Raw genomic sequence first — 14,907 nt, 5'->3', positions numbered from 1 at the left:
TGTCCAGACAGAGGCTCTGACCTGTGAAAGCATGACCTGATGTTTGTGTGCACATGCATGAATGAGGATTATTTATTTACCCCTTCTGTCTGCACTAATCCCATCGACTTTGAAACAACACAAGATCAGAAAGACATGAACATCCTGCCCCTCCAATTTATCACATAATGTCTTCTGGGCTTGATCACATCAAATCTTCGAGCATTGGTAAATGTTGTCTTACTTTTTCTTTTTCTGATTCACGTTTTACATTTATCCAGAGTGCATCTCGAGGACTGCAGAGGAATTGTTTTCTTTTGTAACGAATGTATCGAATTAAAAAAAGGTGCCTTCTTACCTTGGGGCAAGAGAGAGTACAATAAACGTGAATGTGAAGAATCAATGAGACCGCAATAAATCCACCACACATCCCTCAGCTTTTATTGAAGTTGCACCATCTCCTTTAGTCAGCCTGTTCCTTTTAACCGCTAGAGGGCGATATGTAAACATTACAACAGTCTCCTGCAAAGAATACTTTCCGGTCCGGCGTCTTCGGATAATTCAAAACAAAAGGCCGGTGGTGATCGGGAGCCACTGACGTGATAAAACCCCAAACCTAAAAGTTTCTTAATTAATTTACGCCATATATTGAATCAACGAGGCTACGTGAGGACGCAAACCTCACTTTGTCCTTTCCGTTTTCCAATTTAAATTCAAAAGGTGCCTCTATTTTGAAACAGAAATCCGGAAGTGATTATGACATCACGTCCTCTGTGCGCTGATTGGCTGCCTTCACGCTGATGTGTTGTTCTGAAGCTAGCAGAAAGGCGCAGAGCCGGCGGAGTTTAGTGAGAATAAAAACACATTTCTTGTGATTATAAAAATGCCTTTTTATCAGACGTGGGAGGAGTTCGCCCGAGCGGCGGAGAAACTTTATTTAACGGATCCAATGAAGGTGAAAACAAGAATACTAATGTTTGAACAGCGTGAGGTTAGCATGTTAGCTGGGCAGCGTGCAGCACAGTCGAGTCTTAAACAGATTTTTATTTATTTATTTAAAATGATTTATTAGAACTTTAAAGTATGTGTTGTGTTTCAGGTCAGAGTGGTGTTAAAGTACAGACACTGTGACGGAAACCTTTGTATGAAAGTGACCGACAACGCCGTGGTAAGTAGCATGAGGACCACCTTAAACACAAATATATTATATACAGTATATTTCAAATATTAAGTAGTTGCATCTTAACATTGTTTATTTAGTCTCTGTATTTACCGCTTAGAGTGTTTCTCTTTTAAAACAGGATTTTATGTTGAGGAACTTGTAGTAGAGCAAATCACCAGTAATTATTATATTTCTGATTGTTGATTAATCTGCAGAACTCCATAACATGATCATTTTGGTCACAAAGCTCCACAGTTAATCTGATTTTAATTGTATTCTCGACTTCTCCATACAATGAAATTAAGACAATTAAACGATGTTTTAAATGGTTTGTTTTCGTAGTTTTTCCAGCATAGTTCTATCACAGTTCATGATTGTTATAAGTATTATAATTATTGTTACCACGTCCAAACGAAGGCTTATTGTTTTTTAAAGTGCTTCAAACGTTACAGATGTTATGCAGATGTTTTAAAATCATGATTAATCCCGTTTAGTAATCTGGATCTTTGCGTTCATAATTCGAGCAGCACTTTTAACTTTGTGGGAGCTCGACAGTACTCGAGTACTTTGCAATAATTCATACTCTTCAAACATTGATTAATAAATCCATGGCTGTGCTCTGATTCCCATTTTTATTTAAACTAGATGAAAGGTACTTTATCGTCTTGGACTCTGTCCTGCAGATCAAAAAAAATAATTATGAAGAACATAGAGATCATTTAAAACCTGTGAAGGCCCTGACACACCGAGGAGACCGTCGGTCTTAGCTGGACAGATCGTCACCTTAGTTTTTGCAGTGTGTCCGTCTCCGCCCGTCTGCCTTTTTCGGCTGAATTGACATGTTGAATCGGCGTCGGTGAGAGGAGTCTCTGATTGGCTGTTCGGAGGATTCGGCGCAGGTCCAGTAAAGCCCCTCGAGCCTGCTGCTGTAGTATCTGTGCCGTTTCTTCTCCGTCTCTACTTTTCTTTTTCCACTGAAAGGTCAAGGGGCCGACAACTCCAGCGCCGTTTTCAACTTTTTGGTTCAGGTATTATTCTGAATTAGTACAACGCTTTCTTATTTACAAACTCAGGAGAACGCCAAGTAAAGCAGCAAGAAATTCAGACTTTCTCACAGATGACTGGAGGAGATCCTGATGTTTGGAATCTTTTAGAATCGAAAATAGATTCATAGAGTCAAATCAAAGAATTAGGAGACACCCAAACAATCCTGCTGCGTCCTCACACCAGGTCACTCGGACTTCCTGTAGAAAAAACACCAGGGAGTTTTGTGTGAAAGTGTGTAAGGTTTGCGAACTAGTATTTAATGTTTTCTCATGTTAACAGGACCAGCTGAAATAAAGATCCTGGACCTGGACAGGAGATGGGAGTGAATACATAGTTTAGTGTGACATGAGATATGTTTCTGTCTGTCCTCTTAGTGTTTGCAGTACAAGACGGATCAGGCCCAGGATGTGAAGAAGATCGAGAAGCTGCACGGAAAGCTGATGAGACTCATGGTGTCCAAAGAGACGCACAGTGGTGCCATGGAAACGGACTGAACGGCTCGAGGAGAGCTCGAGCGCCTGGACTGAGTTCAGTGGACTCAATGGTTGTTAAGAGCATAGAAACACCGCAGTGCGAGTCTGAGAGACGGGAGCAGAGATACAGAGAGGATGAATCCCATCAGAGATGTGATCAACTGTATATATTTTATTATTCTCTCAGGATTTTTTTCTTTTCTTTTCAGCTACCTGTTTAATCAATAAAACCCCGTCATTCTACGTGTCCTGGAGGGGCTTTTTGTTCACATCTCTGATGGTATGAATGAGACAGAAACTCAGTGTAGGCCGCTGAGTGATGTACAGAAGGGAAACCGGGGGGGCTGAGTGAGCAGCGTTGACACCTTGATTAGTCTGAAGGAGGACTGTATTTATTTTCATTTTTAAATGAGATGTAAGACGGTAAAGAAGGGTCACATGTCTGAAGAAGTTGGGTTCAAAGTCACTGTTAATGGTTTCATTTTCTGTCCTCATGGACTCGTGCCACATGAATGAAGCAGGACCTTTTGATTTAGTAAAAATGACCCCCCCCCACAAACAACAACATGCTGTGAAAGCCATGTCATCGCCTGAGAGTAATCATGTCACATGTTGAATAAAGGTTTATTTACCTCCGAGTGAAGCCAGCTTCTTTCCTGTCCTCACTGTGCTGGGAAACATCTTAAGCACGTTTCCTCTGATCTCAACCTGACGTTCACTTTCCATCAGAGTCTCTAAGTCATAAAGTCATTAAGTCTGATCGGACACACTAGTGCTGACAAGAGGTGACCAGAGGAAGAACACAACATCGACAGCTGTTCTGCAGAAACATAAAAATCCTCCTAAATATCGTCGACATCATTACCAACCATCAGCTCTGCTGTGATTCGGGGTGGCTGTGCCTGTTTTGGACCTCAAACTGCACAGCTGTGGTGATTGGTAAATGGATTTGAGCTTGTATCGTTCTTTTCTCGTCTGCTGGCAACTCAAAGCTCTTTCACACCTCAGGTCACTGACACATTCACACACTGATGGTAGAGGCTGCTGAGTAAAGAGACAGAAGTAACATTCATACGCTGCACTGACAAAGCAGGGGGAGCAGCTCTGGGTTCAGTGTCTGACTCAAGGACACATGGGACATGAAGCTGCAGGAACTGGGGATTGAACCTCACACCGTCCTGAGAGACCACTGATCCACAGCCGCCCCCATGTGGCACCAACAGCTTAGACATACACACACATTACAAAGAAACGTGCACTCATGGACTGTGAGTGTAAGTTGACCTACTTGAAGATTTAACTTTCTGTTCAGAGATTAGTAACGTCTTGGCCCAGAAAGCTTTTGGCTGCATAATAACGACTGAGTGCTAAAAGGCACGTCAGAAGATATGAATACAGGATTCTAACTTGGATTATCGCCTGACAGAAAACACACATATGTGCTCAAAATATCAATTGTGTTTTCACAGTTGATGTCCACAGAGTGTCTACAAACCAAGTGTGAATGTTTATTATATGCATGAAGTAAATCAGTAACAAATGACAGATCACTGTGCAAAAGAACGTCAGCATATAGTACATGTAATAATGTTAATCTCAATGACACAAAATGATATGATGTATATCAAGATATTTAATAATATTTTAGATATACTTCAGACAAATGAAAGAAAAACAGTGTATTTGTATTGTTTATAGTGTGTATATTTTTGTGCATGTCTGTGTGTTTCTACAAAGTTATAAAAGGTTTGTGTGTGTGTGTGTGTGTGTGTGTGTGTGTTTCTGTTTGTAACGTTGTGCTTGTTTGCTGTGCTGTGTTTCTTCAGGTCCCACTTACGTTGCTCTCCCTCTTGTCCAATCAGATTGCTTGGTCAGAACTTCCTTGTCGTAAAATACTACACATCCCGCCATGCACTTCGGAGGTTTCGAGGAAATAAAGTCGCGCATGCGCTTCGTGCACGTGCTCAGAATAATACGCATGACACTTGATTTGAGTTTTTGCTGCTCCTCCTGCAGTCACATTTAAACTAGTACTGAAGGACAGGGACAGTGAGACAGCCCGAGGCGAGGGGAGGATTCAAGAAAACGGTGGAGGAGTTGAAAGACCAATTCCAGGAGACATTTAAGGTAAACTACTCAAACTTTGTGAGCTGTGGCGAGTTTTCCTGTTTTTTTATTATTTTTTTTAATTCGTATTTCAGACTGTTCTGCGCGACTTGTTTGGTAATCTCTGCATGTGTCCTGCAGCCTCGATGTTTAATATTCTGACTGAAAACAACACAAGTCTTTGTGTTCGGAAGTTTCGCAGCAGACAGACTTTACTGAGAGGAGTTAAAGATACTTTCAACTTTTGATACAAAGTGCTTAAAGGATCAGATCAGAGGAGTAGGCGGGATCTTGTATGTCTTGTATCTTTTATGATTGCATAAATGTGCTCTTTGTCCGTTGACCTGCTGACCTCTTATTGATTGCTGTTTGAACATTGGACTGTTTTATGGAGTTCAAAGCTTCTGATGAATGAATGCAGCATTATATGAGTGCAGCTCTGAAAGGCTTGTCGTGCAGGTCTGAGGTTTTTGTAACTGAGGGGCCACGTCTTTAGCTAATCCTGTCAGCTTGCCACTAACACACACAACAACAACAGAGACAGCTTTTGTTTGACTGGACCCACATGTTTCACCAGTCTCATGACTGATGGAGTCCTTGAGCCCAGACTAAAGTTACATCACTGGCAGAGAAAGTCGCTGACATGAGGATTTAACTTTAATCTGTTGCTTTCAAATAGCATTCTTGTTTTGAATGCGTCATACGTCACAAATTATAATAGCTGAAATAAAATCTTTGGTTTGTAATCCTGGAAGGTTTTTAGGATGTCTTGGTGCGTAGCCTCACCCTCAGTGAAATATTGAATTATAACGGCACCTCCTCTTTTCATCTGTTCTGCTCATCCATCCTTCTCCGTTCTGTCGCAGACTCTTCAGCACCATGTTCACTGAGGTGCTGGTCGCTGTGGTAATTGGAGGAGTGATTTTCTTCCTGGTTCAGAGGAGCAGAAAGCAGGTTCTGAAAACGGAGGATGGCTGGTGGGGGCCCGGAGCACCGCCTGAAGGTGGTGAGGACGTCACCATCAAGCCCTTCAAAGTCACCACCACTGATGAAGAGATCGAGGTTTGCTTTCGTCTTAGTTTGCTAAGAAAGCAAAAGTTTCGTCTTTTAACTCGTCCCTTTTTTTTATTTTTTATACATGCAATAATGGTTATTTTCACACAAGTACCTTCTCTGCACACAATGTTTCCTGCATCTCAGTGCATCAAAGCTGATGTTTATATGACTGTATAAGGCCACGGCTGAATCCTTTCATACAAGCAGAAAGGTAAACCGTAAATAACGTTTCTTTTTTAACAAACTCCAGAGAAGAAGTACACCTTGTTTCATACAGCTTGAATTTCCCTCGAGATCAATAAAGTGTCTGTCTGTCTACAAAACAACAGACATGCAATAAAATAACTCTTTAGTTCCTGAGACACAAACTGTGCTTCAAAAACATGATTAATCATTCATGCAGAGTATAAAAATGTGTCTGTTTGTGTTACTACGACTCTACAGTGGATTCATCATTCCATGTGTCTGCTCTTTGATGTCAATCAGGACCTCTACAGGAGGATAGACCAGACTCGCCCTGTCCCGTCACTGGAGGACAGCAAGTTCAACTATGGCTTCAACTCCCAGTACCTGCAGAAGGTGGTCTCTTACTGGAGAAATGAATTTGACTGGAAAAGACAGGTGGACAAACTTAACCAGTACCCCCACTTCAAAACCAGCATCGAAGGTGAGGCCATGCAGCTGACGCATAGCTGCTATTACCGCTGCCTGACGTGTTCTAAACCCCTGTCTTCCACCCAGGCATCGATATCCATTACCTGCATGTGAAGCCAAAGAAGGTGCCAGAGGGGACGACTGTTCTTCCTCTGATAATGGTTCACGGCTGGCCCGGATCCTTCTATGAGTTCTATGGAATGATCCCTCTGCTAACAGAACCAACAGACCCTCATGACCTTGTGTTTGAGGTGGTGTGTCCCTCCATACCAGGCTATGGGTTTTCAGAGGCGTCACATAAGAAAGGTGAGTCTGTAAACTGTTTCACTTGCAACCATGAAAAAAAAAAATCCCAACATCCCCATAATGTCTCAGCCTTGTGTATTACTGTAATGTATATAGGAGCAATGTGTAAAACATGGAGTTAGTGAAATGATGACGCTCTCTTCCTCTGTGATCAGACATTAACATGCTACATGACAACAATGCAGCAGCCTTCTGTCCTTCTTCTAACTTTAGATTCTGCGCCTGAATGCTCTGGATTTGATTGGACCAGAGAAAGTAGGTGGGGCTTTGAAGGCCGTTTTGGACGCCCCTGGGTTTGTCAGATATGAGAGCAGTTATCAGGTGAACAGGTGTTGCAGCGATGGAAGCGGGCAGTGGAACTGCTTCAGATAGAAGTGATTGTACCCGAGCTAAAAAGCCTCTGCATGTTTCTAATAAGCTCCAGCAGCAGAAAGCTGCTCAAACTAGGATCAATGTTGGAGATGATTTTAAAAATGGAGAGAGGTTAGAACACAGAAAGGTTTACAGAGCGATGCAGAGCTGGCTAAACACTGAAGCTACAGTGTCCACCACATGGTGACCTGTGTAAATATCTTAACTTTCCAGGTTTGTTCTGTGCATTTGATCTCTAAATAGGTTTGCTTGTGTGTTTGTGTAAACAGGTTTTGATTCAGTTTGTGCGGCACGTATCTTCCACAAGTTAATGAAGCGTTTGGGCTTCCAGCACTTCTACGCTCATGGAGGAGACTGGGGCTGGCTGGTCACCACCAACATGGCTCAGCTGGAGCCCAAGTAAGACGCCTTGTTTCACTTCTTTCTCACCCACCCTCTTGACCTAAATGGCTTTCGCCAGGAGTACAATCCCCTGAGGAATTTCATGTTAACTTATTGTGAAAGCCCACCATGTTTTAGTCATGGCGCACTCACACGAGGCAATCCATTCCTCACCTTAGTATATCCTAATTATTATTATTTTTATTATCATCATTATTATTATTATTAAGCACGTTTCACCCCAAAAGTCGAGTTGATTTGACTAGTGTGTTCCGATCTGGGCCCGAGAAAGGGACACTTCCTTAGCCCTGGTATTGTTGGAAGAGGTGTGCATGAGCACAAGCATGGATACACAACGTGCACAGCCGTCATTATCAAGAAATCCCAGAGTGTTATGGCTGTACAGCGGCGGTCCCCAACCCCCGGGCCGCGGACCGGTACCGGTCCGTGAGTCATTTGCTACCGGGCCGCACAGAAAAAAATAATAACTTACATTATTTCTGTTTTATTTGTAATCCGAGTCTGAACACTGTTTTATTTTGAAAAACCACCGGATTCTCTCGGTTACATCTGTCTATATGATGTCAAACCGCTCGTCTCGTCACGTGATACATTACCGCTTATTTTAAACCCACAAGCTAGCAAAATGAATAACAAACAGACATCTTTGAAAAAATTCTTTGGGAAGGGGAAAAGGCCTAGTGAGGAGACAGAAGAAGAACCTAGGACCACAAAGAAAAAGAAACCTTCATTTAACAAGCAATATCAGGAGTCCTACAGTGGATTCACATTTATTATTATATTTTACAAAATACCAGATTTTTTGTGTTGATCGTATCATTTTATTGTGTTGTATTTTTCCGCCACACCTTAGAGGCCGGTCCGTGAAAATATTGTCTGACATTGAACCGGTCCGTGGCGCAAAAAAGGTTGGGGACCGCTGCTGTACAGTATCTGAATAAAATGACTCAAGATAAGTCAGCGTTTAGGTAAAAGAGCTTTCAGATGTATGTCCCTTTTTCTTTTCGTCTGTCTGGTAAACTTAGCGCACATGTTACAACGTTGTGTACAAGAGGTAACAAAGGTCAGGCCCGGTTAGTCCTGGAGCAGAGTGAGTGCAGTCCAGAGGAGGAAAGGGGAGCGGGAACAAATGTGCTTAAAGGCAGGGTTGGCCATTTTTGAAAACTAGCATGATTTTAAAAGTGGCATCCTCTCCGTTCTGTGTTTTCACCCCCTCCCCTCTGTGCTCCCTCAAAGCCACGCCCCTCACTTACATGCACTAGCGCCATTGGTCAAGAAGCGGAGTTCAGCTCATGCTTTGGGTTAATCAATCAATCTTTATTTGTATAGCGGCATTCATAACGTGTTATTTCAAGACACTTTACAAAAGACCTTACTCTTTGTTATTTAATATTACAAAGAGCGGGTAAAAAGACCACTCATTGCTGTATTACAAAGATCCAACTTAGTCCATCATGAGAACTTTTGCGAAGCAGCAGAAGTTACATAGGTGAGAAAAAAACAGCCTTTTAAGAGGCAGAAATCTTCGGCAGGATCCCAGGCTCATGATGAAACAGGCCTCACCACTTAGACTGTGGCTCGCTTGAAAAAGGCAGAGATGTGATAAGATGCTGGAAGATGCTGGGTCATTTCTTGTTTTGTTTGTTTTTTCATCCCTTAGCACAATCAAAGGCTTGCATGTGAACTTTGCCCCGCCCTCCAAACCAGGATTGCCCATGGCTTTATCCGTCATGCTCGGCCGACGCTTCCCTAAGCTGTTTGGTTTCACCGACCTGGATGTTCAGCGGCTCTTCCCTTGCATGGAGAAACTGGTGGTGGAGTCCATCAAAGAGTCCGGCTACATGCACATCCAGGCCACCAAGCCTGACACTGTGGGTAAGGACCTAAAGCTGTCTCAACATAGTGTCAACTCCACTAAACTCAAGAATCAAGACAGCTGCACTGTGTGAAGTTAGCACTTGGACTTTAGAGGCTTTAATGAGTATTTCATGCAGGTATTGAGCTTAGATAAAATTGTACCGTGCAAATCTATAAATCTCAATGATTTATAGATTTGAACATGAGATTAAGGAAACAGAGTGAGGAGAAAGTAAAGAGGTCACTGCCCCTGAGTGATACACTGAACACCTACACACACTTTGTAACACCAGTCTCTGTGAATGTTCCTTTTCAAGCAGGGATGAGAAAACTGAAAAGAGAGAATCATTTCTAACTTTGAAATTCCCTCAAGGTCGAGGACTCAACGATTCTCCTGTGGGTCTGGCTTCCTACATTCTGGAGAAGTTCTCCACATGGACGAGCCGTCACTTCAGGAACCTGGAGGATGGAGGCCTCACCAGGTAAACAGAACAACACAATGTCATAAATGAATGAATGGAAGGGACTCTGTGTGTCTGGTTATACTTGGTGCTAAAAGTGATGTGTAGTGGGAACAGATTGCAGGAAAAAAGCTAATGGCTAACCTCCGGGTAGCAGCTGAGTGGTCTCTGAAGCGCTTACAGCCACTCTTGTGTGGGATAGGAATAGGTGATAGTTTGAATTTCTGTGACTCTGTTCACTTTGAGTACAGTTTGGGTACACTACAATCTATTCTGAGAAGCTAAGACCATATTTGAAGAGTAGCATGTCATATGAAATCTATCAGGAACAAAATGTATAGACTCAGCTGGCAGCGTAATGAGACATCGTTCTTTGAATAGATGCTTTTCATTTAAAAGAGTTACAGAGTACTGTACTTATCGGCTGCAATATCTTCAGCTTGCACAGAGTCTCAGTATTTTCTGTCAGGTAGACTCGCGGCCATGAGCCGTATTTTACTATTCAGTCTGTTCAACAGATTCAGCATTAGGGACATTTGGATTATTTACCCCATCAATAGGTTAGTGCTTTCTTGTTTAGTAGGCATCCCAACACGTGACATCCAAAGTCTTGTGTTCAGAGTAAATGAGTGAGAGAAGTGAAAATAATCAGTACACAGACAAAAGTTTATAAATTCAAGTGTCTGTGCTAACACACCTGAGAAGGATTCTAACGCCCTGACGAAGGCTGACACATGTTGGCGTTTTCTTCTCTGCCTTTTCTTTCCTTTCATTCCACTTGAACCTCTTCCACACAAAGGCTGCCGGTATCCTCTTCAGAGACCACTCCACTACTACCTGGAGGGAAGCTGGTGTGCTGTCCAATTCCACTACAAACTGGGCCCCTCCTCCTCTGCTTATCTCCCCCAGAGCACGTTTACTGCTTGTACTTACACTGCACGCTAGCGCAAGCTAACCGCCGGTGTTTGTCACCCGTCTGTCAAACGTAAAGCGGACAAACCCCACGTCTGCGGGTGAAAGACGACACAAGGTTCATCCTCGTTTTAGAACCAACTTTGTTTGGCGCTACTCCTCCCTGTGGTTGTATTTTCTCGTCTTTGCTGCTACGTTCACGCCGAATCCCTGAATTTGTATTGACTCTCAAACTCTCCTGTGTGCTGTCATTGGCTGGAGGAAACACACCAGCTCCACCCAGAAACCTTCAGAGTCAACCAAAACAAACCAGAACAGTAAAATCCAGTCAGAGGAGAGAGCCTCTGCAGACTGCCACCTCACAGTAGTGCCCAGAAGTGATGAGCAGCTCTTGATTTTAGTTATATATATATATATATATATGTATGTGTATATATATATATATATATGTATGTGTATATATATATATATATATGTATGTGTATATATATATATATATATATATGTATGTGTATATATATATATTTCAAATGCCTCACTGTCTGATGAAACGCTGTGTGATCTGCTGCAGGAAGTTCTCCCTGGATGATCTGCTGACTAACGTGATGATCTATTGGACGTCTGGCTGCATCATCTCCTCCATGAGGTTCTACAAAGAAAACTTCAGCCAAGGCCTCGACCAGCCGCACTCGAAGTAGGTGACCACCACTTTAGGCAATATTGTTGTGATAATGTTAATTTTTTTTCCGGCTTTGGTCCACTTTCAGTGAAATCAGGAGAACAATGCAGGTGTAGCAGCAGAGTCCGATGACTCTGCTTAAATGAGAGTATCAGACTTTCTATCAACACTACCTGTAGTTCAATATGAACTGAAGAGTGGAGAAGAACATACTGGTTAAAAGAAAACATAATGCAGCCGTTCGATTACCTGCACAGAGATTGTAGCGGTGGCGTGCCGTCTGATCCGTCCATCACAGCATGTCACCGCCCTCTCACTCTGACTGGAGGGGAATTCTTCATTTAGCTGATTTGCGTTCACACATTCGGCTCCTCTGAAAATATCTGGAGTCATTTTTAAGTGTGAAAGCTCTACACGTGTACTCTACTGGAAGGACCAGGGGGTAACATCACTTTTATGTGAAAAGAGCTAGTATATGGTTCTATTATTAATATCTGTGAACCATATCAACCAATCATAGCAACAGACTTGTATATACTGGTCAGGCTCTCTAAGCAGTGTTTTTCATTACTGTATGTCAGAGTGTGGCGATCCGCCGAGAGGAAATACCTTTTCTGCCGGCTCCACGCCCTGTAACGCGTCCCTCTCTGGCCAATGAGCTCCCTCGATTGACGCTGCCCAGAAAATAAAAGTTGTACGTAGAAACCAAGATGGCGGCATCCGCAACTCTTGGTTACCGGTGTTCTCGTCTGCAGCTGCTCCAGCCCTTGATAAAAGCCTGTGTAGTTTAATCCCCGGAGTTTTCGGTGTCGTGCTTTTCGGTCCTTTTGAAGTGCCTCCTTCCTGGCTGGACATCAGGAAAGGGAAAGCCGCTGAACCAAGACGGATCATCTGTTTGCAGGAGGTAACTCCGACCTGTTGGAGTCTTTTTCTTATTTGGGTTCTCTGGCCGTCACGCCGAAGATCCTTTATTGCGTTTGAGAAGAGCGAGAGCTCACTCAGGTATTTTTTGTTGAACGGTGCAGTCAAAGAGTGACTCACTAACAAGAGAGCCCACTCTTGGTTTTTTTGTTAAGAACTTGGAGAACTGTGAAAAGACACTGACTTTTGGACATTGTTGCTGGACATTTAATATTGTTTAATACATTTCAGTTTATTCTGCACTTCATGTCTTTGTGTGAATTTCTTGTGGTTTGTGTATTGCTGATTTTTCTATTTTTGAGTGAAGTCTGGTTTAAAGAACTAGAGGATAGCTTTGTGGTGGGATTAACAAATGCATATAGAGAACAAACTTTGTTTGTCGGTTCAGATACCGACTGGCACCCCCCATAAAAGACCCCTTAAAACCACTACAAGAGGTTAGTGTAGAACTTGGAGTATAATCTGCATGCATGTAAAAAACACCTGATCTTTGTCCCCCCCCACCAGGATACCTGTTTATGTCCCCACTGGCTTCGCCTGCTTCCCCAACGACCTGACGCACACTCCCAAACTCTGGGTCAAACAAAAGTATAGGAAACTTGTGACCTTCACTCACATGGCCCGTGGTGGCCATTTTGCCGCCATGGAGGAGCCCCAGCTGATGGCCGAGGACATCCAGAACTTCATAAAGACAGTGGAGAAGAAAAAGAAGAAATAGTGACTGGAAACTAGTCAGCAGATGGAAAGAAGTATTTTAGATTTCAGTGGAGAGCAAGAAGTAGAGAAGAAAGAGGTGTGATTCTTTAAAAGTAAGCACTGAGTTTCTCTCTGAGGTGGATTCCTTGATCAAGTATAGCTCTGTTTTGATTATTCCTAGTCATACTTAATCAATACTGTGTATAAGCAGTTTTAATAATTATAGCTTGGCCAGTGAGAGCGAAAGCCTTATTCATGATTTATCATGTGGGCCACAAACATTCAAAGCCTCTGGTGTGGATTGAGCAGGTATTGAAGTTGTGTTACTGTGCTGTGGGCAAATTCACCTGTCCTTAAAATTCACAGCTTGGTGTAGGATAAAGTCAGAAAGGTTCACTCTCCCTCTCTCTCCTGCCAAACTGCATGAAGTTATGGTCTAAACCAAACCTTTCTTTAGCCTTGCAGAGTTGAACATTTCCTGAGCAGCAACAGATGGGAGGAAGGAGGGAGTGATTTTTCATAAGCTGAGACAAGGGACCAGGGATTTCTCGGACTCAAACTGCAAACATGGCTGCTATGCTTTTGCTCTAAACCGGTTTAAAGTTCATATGTAAACAAAATACACTTCCCCATCTTTCTCTGACACTAATGTGTCCATAGTCTGTCTGCAAACCCCTCAATGATGACAAAAGTCCATCCTCTCTGTCTTCTGCCTGCTCCACTTTACAGAAAATGTGTGCGCAAACAGACCGTTAAGAGATTTTCCCTTCATGACATCACAAAGGGCAGTAGCCCCTCCCCCCCAAGTGGGTGACACTCGCACAGCGAGGTGTTTGTTCTGCCCTCTGAGTCTGCCTTCTCACCCTAAACAATAGGACATGGAGCGAGAAAGCATCGAGTACACCCGAGCCCTTCCAGAGAGGGGGCGTGGTCAGACACAGCTCATTTACATATTTAAAGATACAGACGCAGAAACAGCCTGTTCTGAGCAGGGCTGAAATAGAGGGGTTTATAGACATGATCAAATACAGGATCAGAGTGGATTTGCAACAACACACTTCACACACATGTTGAGGAGCTCTGAGACTTGTTTAAACTGATTAAAGAGGAGGAGAATATATGACCTTTAATAGTTTTTCTTTTCGTAGTATTCTACCTTTCGAACTTACTTTAAAGCAATTGTTACAGTTTAAGTCTCTGAGGAAGTCACCTTTATTCTATGACCACAGACAGAGGGTTTATAAAGTGCCTTTCATCCGCCTGCTCATGTCTTTAATATGCTACGTGTTCACTTTGATTTTTCTAGAAAGAGTAGGAGCACTTCATGCTCACATTGCTGTAAACACATTTAAAACATGTTTATGTAATGATCATGATGGCAGACTTTAATCATTATCAGGACTGCTCATGTTGAAGAACTGTTATACAATGTGTAATGCTGCTTGACATATTGCTTTCATATGATTGTGTGGTGATAAAATATTTTTTCATTTCACAGAATGGACTAAATTGAATTTGTCTTGTTATGCTAAGATGACCAGAAGGACGTGTTTTAATGCATTTCGTTTGTTCTGTTCTGGACCAAATAAAATATACACTGAGTAGTGTTCTGTTGTAATGATGAGCCTCATTTTTCTATGTATGCATGGCAACAACATGTACACTGGCAAGCTGACCTTAAAGATGGCATCAGTAGAAATGTTTGTTGTAGCTTGTAAACACGACATTTAAACTGGGGCCCCTCCTCCTGGGCTCAACCCCCCCCTCCCGCCCTCTATATACTGCTTCACTTCACGCAGCGCCCCAGAAATGTGTGCATGTGTG

At 42.7% G+C, this 14,907-nt stretch overlaps 2 protein-coding genes across 2 annotated transcripts; both read left to right on the top strand.

Annotated features, from left to right (window-relative positions):
• The first annotated feature begins 734 nt into the window (after positions 1-734).
• Positions 735-2,904, top strand: srp9 (signal recognition particle 9). Its single transcript, XM_079341096.1, has 3 exons — positions 735-934; positions 1,079-1,147; positions 2,563-2,904. Exons 1-3 carry the CDS (start codon positions 863-865, stop codon positions 2,680-2,682), a joined length of 261 nt encoding a protein of 86 aa, XP_079197222.1. The 5' UTR covers positions 735-862; the 3' UTR covers positions 2,683-2,904.
• A 1,691-nt stretch (positions 2,905-4,595) lies between these two features.
• Positions 4,596-14,701, top strand: ephx1 (epoxide hydrolase 1, microsomal (xenobiotic)). Its single transcript, XM_079339566.1, has 9 exons — positions 4,596-4,788; positions 5,634-5,829; positions 6,310-6,490; positions 6,565-6,783; positions 7,425-7,554; positions 9,218-9,432; positions 9,788-9,896; positions 11,359-11,481; positions 12,895-14,701. The coding sequence occupies exons 2-9, from the start codon at positions 5,647-5,649 to the stop codon at positions 13,103-13,105; spliced, it is 1,371 nt and encodes a 456-aa protein (XP_079195692.1). The 5' UTR covers positions 4,596-4,788; positions 5,634-5,646; the 3' UTR covers positions 13,106-14,701.
• Positions 14,702-14,907: the final 206 nt, after the last annotated feature.

Source organism: Symphodus melops, assembly GCF_947650265.1.
Source record: "Symphodus melops genome assembly, chromosome: 1".
NCBI lineage: Eukaryota > Metazoa > Chordata > Actinopteri > Labriformes > Labridae > Symphodus > Symphodus melops.
The sequence above is the reverse complement of the archived record's forward strand: the minus strand, read 5'-3'. Positions and strand labels throughout refer to the sequence as shown.